Source organism: Callorhinus ursinus, unplaced genomic scaffold, assembly GCF_003265705.2.
Source record: "Callorhinus ursinus isolate GAN/ISIS: 27379988/994484 unplaced genomic scaffold, GSC_fseal_2.0 scaffold79, whole genome shotgun sequence".
NCBI classification, from domain to species: domain Eukaryota; kingdom Metazoa; phylum Chordata; class Mammalia; order Carnivora; family Otariidae; genus Callorhinus; species Callorhinus ursinus.
In genome coordinates this window covers 2,801,770-2,812,768 of record NW_027397141.1, presented here as the reverse complement: position 1 = coordinate 2,812,768, position 10,999 = coordinate 2,801,770, and the positions used below count along the sequence as shown (strand labels likewise).

The 10,999-nt window shown below is 50.7% G+C and overlaps 1 protein-coding gene across 1 annotated transcript; it reads left to right on the top strand.

Moving 5' to 3' along the window:
* The first annotated feature begins 697 nt into the window (after positions 1-697).
* On the top strand, positions 698-1,528 carry LOC112826421 (small ribosomal subunit protein eS4, X isoform-like). Its single transcript, XM_025874527.2, has one exon. It carries the CDS (start codon positions 715-717, stop codon positions 1,504-1,506), a length of 792 nt encoding a protein of 263 aa, XP_025730312.1. The 5' UTR covers positions 698-714; the 3' UTR covers positions 1,507-1,528.
* Positions 1,529-10,999: the final 9,471 nt, after the last annotated feature.

Genomic DNA, 10,999 nt, shown 5'->3' with positions numbered 1-10,999 from the left:
CAATCACATGCCCATTCCTCTTTGGATATGTTCCCAACCTCACCTTATCTGTGGTCAAAGGCAGTTTGCACATTCCTCTCTAAAAAGGCAGGCAAAACTGTCTGTAGAGACTCACCAGGGTCCCAGAGAAACGCATATTCTTAAGACGGTGACACCCGCCCCAGATCTTCGCTTCTGGGGTGTGGCAGGGGCACAAGATGTGGCATACGGCAGGAGACTGTGTCTTCGCGGCCGTCTGGGGGGCACGCACATGGCTGAGAATGAGCACAAGGGCACCCCCTCCGAGGTCCGTCTACGGCCGAGCAGCCTTCCAGCATTTCGTCACTAGGTGGCAGTGACCCTCGCAAAACCCAGCCAGCTGCCACCTCCAAACATGTTTCATGGAAAAAACACGTGGCAGGGTGCGTTTTGTCCTGACTGCTGGGACCCCCCCTCGTCAGGCTGCACCTGCATGGTCACCTTCACGCAGACCCTGAATTCGGAGCAGGAGATGCAGAACAGGAGGTCAGAGTCCACCTCTGTCTGCCTGACAAAGGAAATGGATTATTCCAAATGATTCTCCAGCTAAGCGCCGTTAAGAAACCAAATCCATGGTTGCAGAGACCTCCGTCACCCTGTCCCATCCCAGCTCACTCAGTGGCAGGCCCCCAGAGGCGGGAAGATCTGGGGCTACATTTAAAGTGATCAGTGTGGCTTTTCGTTCCCAGCGCAGCCATGGCTCGTGGTCCCAAGAAGCATCTGAAGCGTGTAGCAGCTCCAAAGCATTGGATGCTGGATAAACTGACTGGTGTGTTTGCTCCTCGCCCATCTACTGGTCCCCACAAGTTGAGAGAATGTCTCCCTCTCATCATTTTCCTAAGGAACAGACTTAACTATGCCCTAACAGGAGATGAAGTAAAGAAGATCTGTATGCAGCGTTTTATTAAGATTGATGGCAAGGTCCGAACTGATATAACCTACCCTGCTGGTTTTATGGATGTCATCAGCATTGACAAGACCGGGGAGAATTTCCGTCTGATCTATGACACCAAGGGTCGCTTTGCTGTTCATCGGGTAACACCTGAGGAGGCCAAGTATAAGTTGTGCAAAGTGCGAAAGATCTTTGTGGGGACAAAAGGAATTCCTCATCTGATGACTCACGATGCACGCCCCATCCGCTACCCTGATCCCCTCATCAAGGTGAATGATACCATTCAGATTGACTTGGAGACTGGGAAGATGACTGATTTCATCAAGTTTGATACTGGTAACCTGTGTATGGTGACTGGGGGTGCCAACCTGGGAAGAACTGGTGTGATCACCAACAGAGAGAGACATCCTGGTTCGTTTGATGTGGTTCACGTGAAAGATGCCAAGGGCAACAGCTTTGCCACCCGACTCTCCAACAATTTTGTTATTGGCAAAGGCAACAAACCGTGGATTTCTCTTCCCCGTGGAAAGGGTATCCGCCTCACCATCGCTGGAGAGAGGGACGAGAGACTGGCTGCCAAACAGAGCAGCGGGTAAAATGGTCCCTAGGTGACGTGACTGGAAGACATTATATATACTTAATTAAAGGTCATACTGCACGAAAAAAATAAATAAAAATAAAGTGATCAGTGTGGCCAATGTGGCAACCAGTTGTCACCCATGAGGCAGAACTGAATTTCACAAGTTAATCCACCATCAATCATTCATCTCCCTCCCTCGCAGAAACCCGTCCCCTGAGTTATCTCACGCGGAACACAGAAGACAGAGAACACGGTGGGGTGTTTTTCCTTCTGTTGCTCCCTAGAACTCTTTGTCTATCACCTCATATAGAAACGTAAGCATTTTTTCAATAGAATCACAGATTTTGAAAATCGTAGTTCATGCCTCGTCTGTGGACAAGCTACATGAATGCAGACAATGAAGCAGAAATCCGTATTTATGGTTGGAAACTGAAACTCCTATGTGAGTAGTACTGATCCTAGAAAACCCCTGGGCGCCTGCCCCTGGGCCCGGGTTACAGCGGGAGCCGGGCCGCTGGTCCTCCCCGGGACAGGCGGGGGGTGCAGAGCGGGGAGGGGAGAGGCCGGCTGTGCGGTGCGACTGGGGGCTTTCCCCCAGCACCTTCTCATTCCTGTCACTGCCCTGAGCCCGGTTAGCAAGACGCCCGCATCCCGGCAGAACACTAGAGTGATGGTCGAGACATTTTAAAAACCACAACGACTCTTTTTACCCAGATTTGTAACCAAAGGGGCAGGAGCAGGACACACCTGGCTGTGGCCGGCGGTGTCCCCATGGTGGGCCGTCAGGAGCTCGTGGTGCAGCACGCAGACTCGGGGGTGGTGTTGGGGGGCTCCCAGTGCACTGCTCCCCTAGCCCTCTCCACGCTCCTGGGGCCTCATCACTGCTCCCCTCACTACATACACAGACAGGTCAGAGCGTGTACCCCAGGCGTTAAGGGGACCTGGGGTTGGCTTCAGTGAGATGCGCTGAAATGTGCAGACACGTTAAGTGATGGTCCAAAGGAAGTTTATTTTGCTCACACTTGCAGGCCACACAGGGAGGCACCAGGGCTAGTCAGGAGGTGCGGGGGTGGGGATCACCAGCGACAGCCTTCACGGTGGTGAAGGAACGTGGGAGGCAGGACACGCAGGCTCAAGACTGGCTAGTGTGAATCACTTTGGGCCGGCTCTGGGGCAGAGAGGATGCCCCTCGCTGCCTGGTACCTGTCCTGGGGGATCAGGGTAGGGACAACAGGGGAGTGGTTGGGGTGCGGGCTCTGGATTTGTCGCTCTGTACCAAAAGGCACGGTCACAGGTGAGTTGGCCGCAGTCTGTAGGAGCCGGCTAACCCTGGAAAGGGCGATCCCTCCCCAGTCAATGCGGCCTCAAAGCATCTGAAATACATGTGGAATGATAAAAAGGCATGGTTCACACTGCCCAGGTCACACTGCTGGGGAACAGCAGAACTGGGACCACCACCTGCATCTACCCCACATTCCACCCGCCCTGCCATCCGACTTGGAAGCTGACCAGAGCCTCGCCCCTGCATTCTGAACCACAGAGCACCGGGGAACCCCTGTATGACCTTTTGAGACCTGCCAATGGTATGAAATGGAAGAAAACCCAAGGTCTTGCTGTGCATCTTGAGATTCAGAATGGCAGTCGCTACAGGACTCCCTCACTCCCCCTAACCAGCACCCACCGCGCGTGAGCTTTACCTGTCAGACGGTGAAGAAGAGTGATGACCTAGCACTAGTTCGGAGCCATGAACCCAAGAGATAAGAGTGTAGTGAACATCGAATTCCACTAGTATTGGGAGGGTTCTTGTAACTCGACTCCGTTAAACCACGGTCTTGACTACATACAAATCGCCCCAAGGACACCAAGCCAGGGTCTCTGTTGTTCTCTGCACGGGTGCTACTTCACAGAAGATAACGGCCGCAGATCTAACACGCACTTCTTTGGAACTATGAACTGTCCCTGAAGGGTCACAAGCTCACACGGTTGCAGACTGACCTCCAGGCATCAGTCCTGAATCAACTTCAATGTGCCATGTCCCTTACTGCTAAAGGTTGCTTGCACAAGCAGAGTCATGAGCTTCCTGGAAGTTACTCACTGTGTTTTCTGGGAAGACACATGCAAGAGTCCCTTCTGCCCCACGGAACCCAGTCCACTGAGGGTAGACAACCTACGGGGCATCAACCAAACCTTAAACTGCTAACATCTCACTCATGAGCTAGGAGACAGTTTTACTTCATTCATTTTCTGATGAAACCCATTACTGATTTGTGAGTCGCACCCAGACAGCCACACCTCAGCCCGGCACACACAAGCGTACAAATTCAGAGTACTGGAGCACCTGAGTGGCTGAAGCATTAAGCACCTGCCTTCGGCTCAGGTCATGATCTCAGGGTCCTGGGATCAAGCCCCACATTGGGCTCCCTTGCTCAGCGGGAAGCCTGCTTGTCTCTCTCCCGTTCCCCCTGCTTATGCCCTCTCTGACAAATAAACGAAAAAAATTCACAGCTCCATCGCCTACTTGAACACTCTCCTGCCTAGATTATGGTAGGGCAGGTGTTTGCAGAAAGACACCAGCATTTTCACCTGTAAAGATCATACAATACTAAAACTTTCAAATGCTTTCCCATTATTTGGAGAAGCATGGTTACCAGATAGACATAAAGCTAAATACTGAAACCTCTGTGTTTTTCAAAGGTATCCAGGGTTTTGGGGTTTTTTTTAAGATTTATTTATTTATTTATTTACAGAAAGAGAGAGTGCATGTCCGAGCAGGGGGAGGGGCAGAGGGAGAGAGAGAATCCCAAGCAGACTCTGCTGAGCACAGAGCCCAGTGTGGGACTCGATCCCAGGACCCTTAGATCACGACCTGAGCCTAAGTCGCTAGTCAGATGCTTCACCAACTGAGCCACCCAGGTGCACCCCAAATGTATCCAGGTTCTTAAAGGTGTGATGCTATTTGCGCAACTCCAACAGGGAGGTGGGGAACCCACCGAAAGCAGTACCTTGGCGTTGGACGTGGTCTCAGATGAAACCAGCTTCCACGGGCGGACGGCTCCGACAGGTGAGCACCACGGGAGCCCCTCGGCGCTGCGTGTCTACAAATGCTGCGGATTTCGGAGCGGCGGGCCTCACCCAGTCACGGTCGCAAGGATCACAAAGCATCTTGTATCACCCTGCTACGAGGAGTGAAATTGCGCTGCCTCTTGAGGCCGCAGGTTTGAGGAAGGCCGGCTTTTCCCTCAGAACCCCTCAGTATGGCTCACTAAGCAGGCGCTCGGCCTGCCAGCGCAGCGGCGGGAGGAAGACCCTTGGGAAATCGGACGGGAAAGGAGCACGTCCTTCAAAATCATGCCGCCAGGGGAGAACAAACGAGGAGCCGGTGACCGGAGCCCTGCAAGCAGGCGAGTCCAGGGCCACTGGGAAGGCAAAGGGCAGGGTCTCCACCCACAGCAGAAGCAGAGGCCGGTCGACAGCAGGGGCCACTGCTCTTTCATATCCTGCCTTTTCTGTACGTCTGGGGTACCTTGGAGTCGGTCTCAATACATACTAGACCAGGGTCACCGCCCTGTCCACAGACAAGAGTCAGCATCGTCCTGCACGTATCTGCCCTCTATCATCTAGATGGAAGAAACTTCCAGTAGGTGATGCAGCTGGTGGTGCAGTAATCTGATTTTTGGGGGTGAGTGGGCAGGAAAGCGAAGGAAACAAACATTTACTAAGCGCACATGCTAGAGGCGTGAAAAGCACAGCCTCACCTAGCTCCGTCTAACGGCATCTCTCTCCAGAGCTGGGATTCCTCGGAGGGTGAAGGATGTGTTTTCTATTGAAGTACATTGACATACAATGAACTGTACATATTTGAAGTGACCACTGTCACAAATATCCAGCCAGGAAGCCATCACCGCAAGCAGCATGGCCCTTGATAACCCTCCCCCACCTGCCCTGACCCAAGGCGACCACGGCTCAGCTTGGTCACAGCAGAGGAACTTCTGTTCACGGGAATGATATCATAAGGGACGGACTGTTCCCCTGACTGTTCCCACTCAGTGACGATTTGGTGACTCACCTGGTGGCTGCGGGTTTCCTCCTGTCAGTCCTGAGCGGCGCTCCATCGGACAGGCGGATTAGAATTTGTGCCACCAGTCACCTGCTGAGGGATGTTTGTGCTGGTTATTACAGATGCTGCAAACACTCATGTCTAAGTTGTTTGATGGAGGAGTTTTCTCTGTAAACACCAGTAAGCGGAGGCTAGTCCACATGGCACAGGGGTGTTCAACCTCAGGAGAAACCACCACACCGTCTTCCGTCTGGCGATCTCCTGAGTGCTTTCTATGTTCTGGAGCGCTTTATCAGATGTGTGCTTTTCTCCCAGGTTGTGGCTTGACTTTAGTTCCTGAAAGGCATTTACTGAAAAACAGAAATTCTTAACATCGATGAAGCCCAGTTTATCAATTGTTTCCTTTATAATTGTGCCTTTGATGATGTGTCTAAGAAATCTTTGTCTAATGCAAGATCAGGAAGCTTCCATCTTCTGTCTTCTTCCTGCAGCTCTGTAACGTCAGGTTTTACACCCAGATGTACGATCTACTGTGGGCTCGTGTTTGGGGGATGCAGTGTGGCTGAAGCTCTCTGTCTGCATGTGGGCACCCACATCCCCCAGCACCAGCTCTCTCCGACTACCCCTTCTCTACCCCAGTGCCTTTGCGCCTCCGCCGGGAACCAGTCCTCCTTGGGGCGGGGGGTCTATTTCTCTGTCCTGTTGGGTTGGTGGTCTCCCGGATCCAAAGCCACGGCCTTGATTAGAAGCAGAGTCTCGAAATCAGGTTGTCTTAGTCCTCCAACTTTGTTCCTCTTTCTCAAAGTTGTTCTGGATACTCTAGGTCCCTCTCATTTCCATATAATTTTCATAATCTCCTTGTCAATGTCTAAGACAATTTACACACACAAAAGCCTGCTCAAGTTCTGATTAGTATCACACTGAATCTTCAGACCAGTTTGGGGAGAACTGACATCTTAAGAATATTAAGTCCCGCGACTCATGGACATGACATATCTTTCATATTTCTCAGATCTTTCATTTGCCTCAGCAATATTTTATAGTTTTCAGTAAATAAGTCTTGCACACCTTTTGTCAGATTTATCCCTAAATCGTTCATATTATTTGAAGCTTTTGGAAATAATATTTTTTTTCAATTTCTGTGTGTTCCTTTTTGGAATATAGAAATTGAACATATTTTTGCATATTGGTCCTGCGTCCTACAACCTTGCTGAACTCAGTGATTAGTTCTAGTCGCTGTTTTTATTGACTGGAGTCTGAGTGGGGGCAGCCAGACTACAAAGAGCATGTGCTGTATTTTCCATCTATAGAAAACTCTAAAAAACATAGGCTAACCTATAGCGACTGAGTACCATCAGGACGGGGGCGAGAGGGGTTACGAAGGGCAATCAGGAAAATCTGGGGGTGATGGATATGTTAATTATTTTCTTTGTGGGTAATGGCTTCCCGTTTATATGCATATGTCAAACCGTACAAATATACACTTTAAACATGTAGTTTATTATGTGTCAATTAAGCCTCAAAAAGTTATTAAAAAAAAAACAAAAACAAGAACCTTTGCTAAGTAGGAACTCAATTCTCCCCTGATCCAAATACATGGAGTTACAGAGTGAGAACAGAAGAGACAGGAGGGAAGCAGAGCCTCACCAAGACTGTCACCTCCTTCAGGGCACGAGGAGGAGGGAACAGGAAGACCATTCACCCCAGCTCCCCACACTGGAGAGAAATGTGGACCAGGTGACAGTACCCAGTGCGTCCACAACTGCTTGACAGACCTAATGCGCAGAACATACTGATTGGGATCAATCAGTAAGGACACTGTCTCCTAGAACCCCAGACCTTCCCATCCCTTATCTATGAGTGACTGGATCATCACATAAGAGACAAACTTCAAAAAATGTAGATTTCCTATCATTATGATATGGATAAAATTCTGCATGCAAATCCATGATTCAAAATCTTTCTGTCACGCAAGGGTGATGGTCCAAAATAAAGAAGGTGAAACTCTTTAGAAATAAACACAAAAGACTAAGGTTATATTCAAAAATCTACCCATAAGTTCAGCTTAGGTAACATCTTACTTGATGACAGTTCCTATCAAACAGATGTGTGTGTCCATATAAAGGAGACGAGACTGGTCTGTGAAGATCAGAGACCAACATAAAGGCCAACAGGTGGAAGGTGGTGAAGGAAGAAACCTCTGGAAATGTGATGGGCCTGCCCACAAAACAGCGAGTGCCTTGTCCCGGCACCAAATCCTCCCTCGTGGGTTCCACAGGGAAGAGAAAGTGCACGGGGCTCCGTTCCAGCTCTGAGGGTCCGTGGTAGAAGGAGCTCAGAGGGTAACAGAAAAATGCGACTGTCTTGCTTTCCTGATGGCCTTGGTCTTAGGGGTTGACATCAGAGCCGCGTACAGGTCTGACCTCGACATAAGCCATACAGCCTGTGCTGCACAGAGTGGACCTGACCTATTATTTTTCCGTAGCTGCAAACATGGCCCAGCAGAGGGCTCATACTCCTGGGGGGCTCTCACCATGCAGCCCTGCTGATACAGCAACGCCGTGTGTCATCCACACCCAAGGAAATGCCCACCCACATCAGTTGCTATTGTGTGCCAGGACAGAAAAAAAAATCACAAAGAAAAACTCTATTCTGGGTTTTTTCTCTTTTAAATCCAAAGTTAAAACATTATTTTCCTCGCTACGTAGGCTGCACATCGATGCTGGAAGAACGAGGTCTTGGGTCGGACTCCCGCACACGGATGCTGGCCACTGGCTGGCCGTGCGACACTCACAGGTGGGACCCCATCCCCCATCTGACACCTGAGCAAACAACTACATCGTGTAAACCGCTGGACTCGGGCAGCGGTAGGGCAGCAGGGCCCAGATTCAAATGTGTCTGGAACAACCGCCCGTACCCTGTCCCTGGGCACGGACCATGCTTTCGATAGAAGGCTTTGTGAGAGGCCCCGCGTGGCACAGGGGATAGTGAAGGCAAGCTTGGGTGTGTGCTCCCAGGGGCAGGGATGTTCTAACTCCCTTCTGGATTCCCCAGGCCCCATACAGTGTGTGGTACAAAGTAGCTCCTTAAAAATTACCTGCTAGCTGTGTGTGTAAGAGGCATTCTTCCGGTACATATGAGAACCACTATTGCCCAGCACACTATGGGGGATGCCCGAGAAGGAACAATCCCTTTCTTCTTGGAATTTATAATCAGGAGGGTGAAAATCGGGGAAAGGCCTCTACGACAAGAGAAGGGAAGACAGGGCGCCTGCGTGGCTCAGTTGGTTAAGCGGCTGCCTTCCGCTCAGGTCATGGTCCTGGAGTCCCGGGATCGAGTCCCGCATCGGGCTCCCTGCTCAGCGGGGAGTCTGCTTCTCCCTCGGACCCTCCCCCCTCTCATTCTCTCTCTCAAATAAATAAATAAAATCTTTAAAAAAAAAAGAGAGAGAGAAGGGAAGACAGAGGCATAAAGGTCCGTGATCAATGTCTGAGCCGTCCTTCGTGAACTCAGTATGGTAAGAACAGCACTCCTGTCCTGGCGCCGCTGTGGTCTAGGGACCGTGTCAGCAATCCACCCACGTTGCTGTAGGTCTCTCTCCCGACTTCGGCCTGAGGAAATCACCACACAGTGTCCGCGTTACACTAAGAAGCCAACTTGTCCAACCTCCCATCAAAGGAAGACTCCATCCTCTTCACAGATCACCTGGCAACTGACTGCCCAGCCTCTGCTAAAACCTCTCCAGGAGCTGAGCACAATCTTCATGCTGAGAAAAGTGCCACGGCCACCAAGCAAAGGCCAGAATGGGTCACAGAACCAAGAGCAGCGCCCAAAAGGAGAGGGGAGGAGAGTGGGCAGCGGTGAGGCTGGACACGCCTGCTTTCCACCACAGGCCTCAGGGGCACCCTCCTACAGGCTCCGTTCCCACACCCAGCACCACGCCTTGCTCGTGACAGCTCAAGGAGGATTTACTCCGTGAATCGCCAGTGGTGCCGTCAGCAGGAGGACCCACAGCTGGAGCTGAGACAGGAGACGCTCTTTCAGTGTCTGTGCTCAAACGTGTCCCTGGGAAAACCCAGTCCCGAAGCCTTCCAGGTCAGAGCCGTTCAGTTCTCGGCCACTGCACAGGGCAACCAACACCAGGTACCAGCCTTTGGAGAAACCGCTGCACGTTTTAAAGATCAAAGAGGGAGGAACAGATTGGCAAATGGTTCCTCAGCTGTTGGATGCACCATGATTGCCGAGACATAAAACATTCTGGAACTGAAGCCCAGAGAGAACAAAGCCTGAGTGTGTGATGCTGGTTTTGATGCCAGGAAACACAGAATCCAAGCGACCTCCGGGTCTCTCACTGGGTGTCTGCTGGCAGAAACCTTTGTTGTTTCTGATACAACAGTAGCAGAGTTCTCTCTGTTTGCACACGGCTAGTTAATGTCTGGGATGGAAGCAGAATGCACAAAAGCAGCCTTCTGTCATTTCTAGACAACTGACGCGGGCATCACCCACGCCTGCGAAGTAGACACAGAGAAATGAAATCAGTTCTTCAGGCCCGTCGAGAGCCACCGCATCTCCTTCAGATCCAATCCCAGATTAAAACAGAATAAAAGAGCTAAGAGAGGCTTGTGAATGCACTCCCACTCCGCCGACAAAGAGGCCCCTGCACAAAACCGTGAAGGGGGCCACCTCCCTGCAGCTCGGTGCAGACGCCCGGGCCCGGGCTCAGGCACGCCTGGCGGTCTGCTCCCACCCACCATGAGTGCCAATTCTGGCTGTGATTCTCCCCAGGCTGGAATGTCTCACAAGTCAACACGAGCTTTGGTTTCTAGAATTCTCAAGACTGCAGCACAGCAATCCTGCCCGGGTCTCCAGCCTGCTGGCCTGGTCTACAGATCTGGGACTTGGCAGCCCCACCATCACATGAGCAATGCTTTAAAATAGACCGCTCTCTGTCCCCCCTTCTCCTCTCCCTCTCCCCCCCCTCCATTTATATGTTATCTATAATCTCAGCATGATGTTTCAAAGTATAAGTAAGAATTTGGGTTGTTTTTAAATGAATTTCTCATTGGTGAGATGTCTTCCTCTGACCTCAGGCCTCTATGGGACTGGACCACTTGGGTTGTATTTTAATAGGGTTATAAATTGACAACAATCGTCTCCCTCTCAACCCACAGGTGGTATAATCAAAGGAAATGTGATGTGGTAAGCGGGGGAAGGGGGCATCTGATACAGGCAGGGAACCAAGATATAATGTTTTATTCTCTTAATCAGAAAAATGTGGGTTTACAGGAGGCTTAGAGAAACTGAAAGGCAAAACTCATCGCAGATATATGCATATGCAAGATAACAAGATGAACAAAGGATTGTTTAAAGTAACAGTAAGCCCACATAAAAGAAAAAAAGCCTGATAAAACAGGAATTGGAGAGCGTTCTACTTTGACCTATGGTCTGGAAT

Bases quoted from the DNA above. Each gene is read 5' to 3' on its own strand.
- LOC112826421 (XM_025874527.2), top strand. From the start codon at position 715: ATGGCTCGTGGTCCCAAGAAGCATCTGAAGCGTGTAGCAGCTCCAAAG.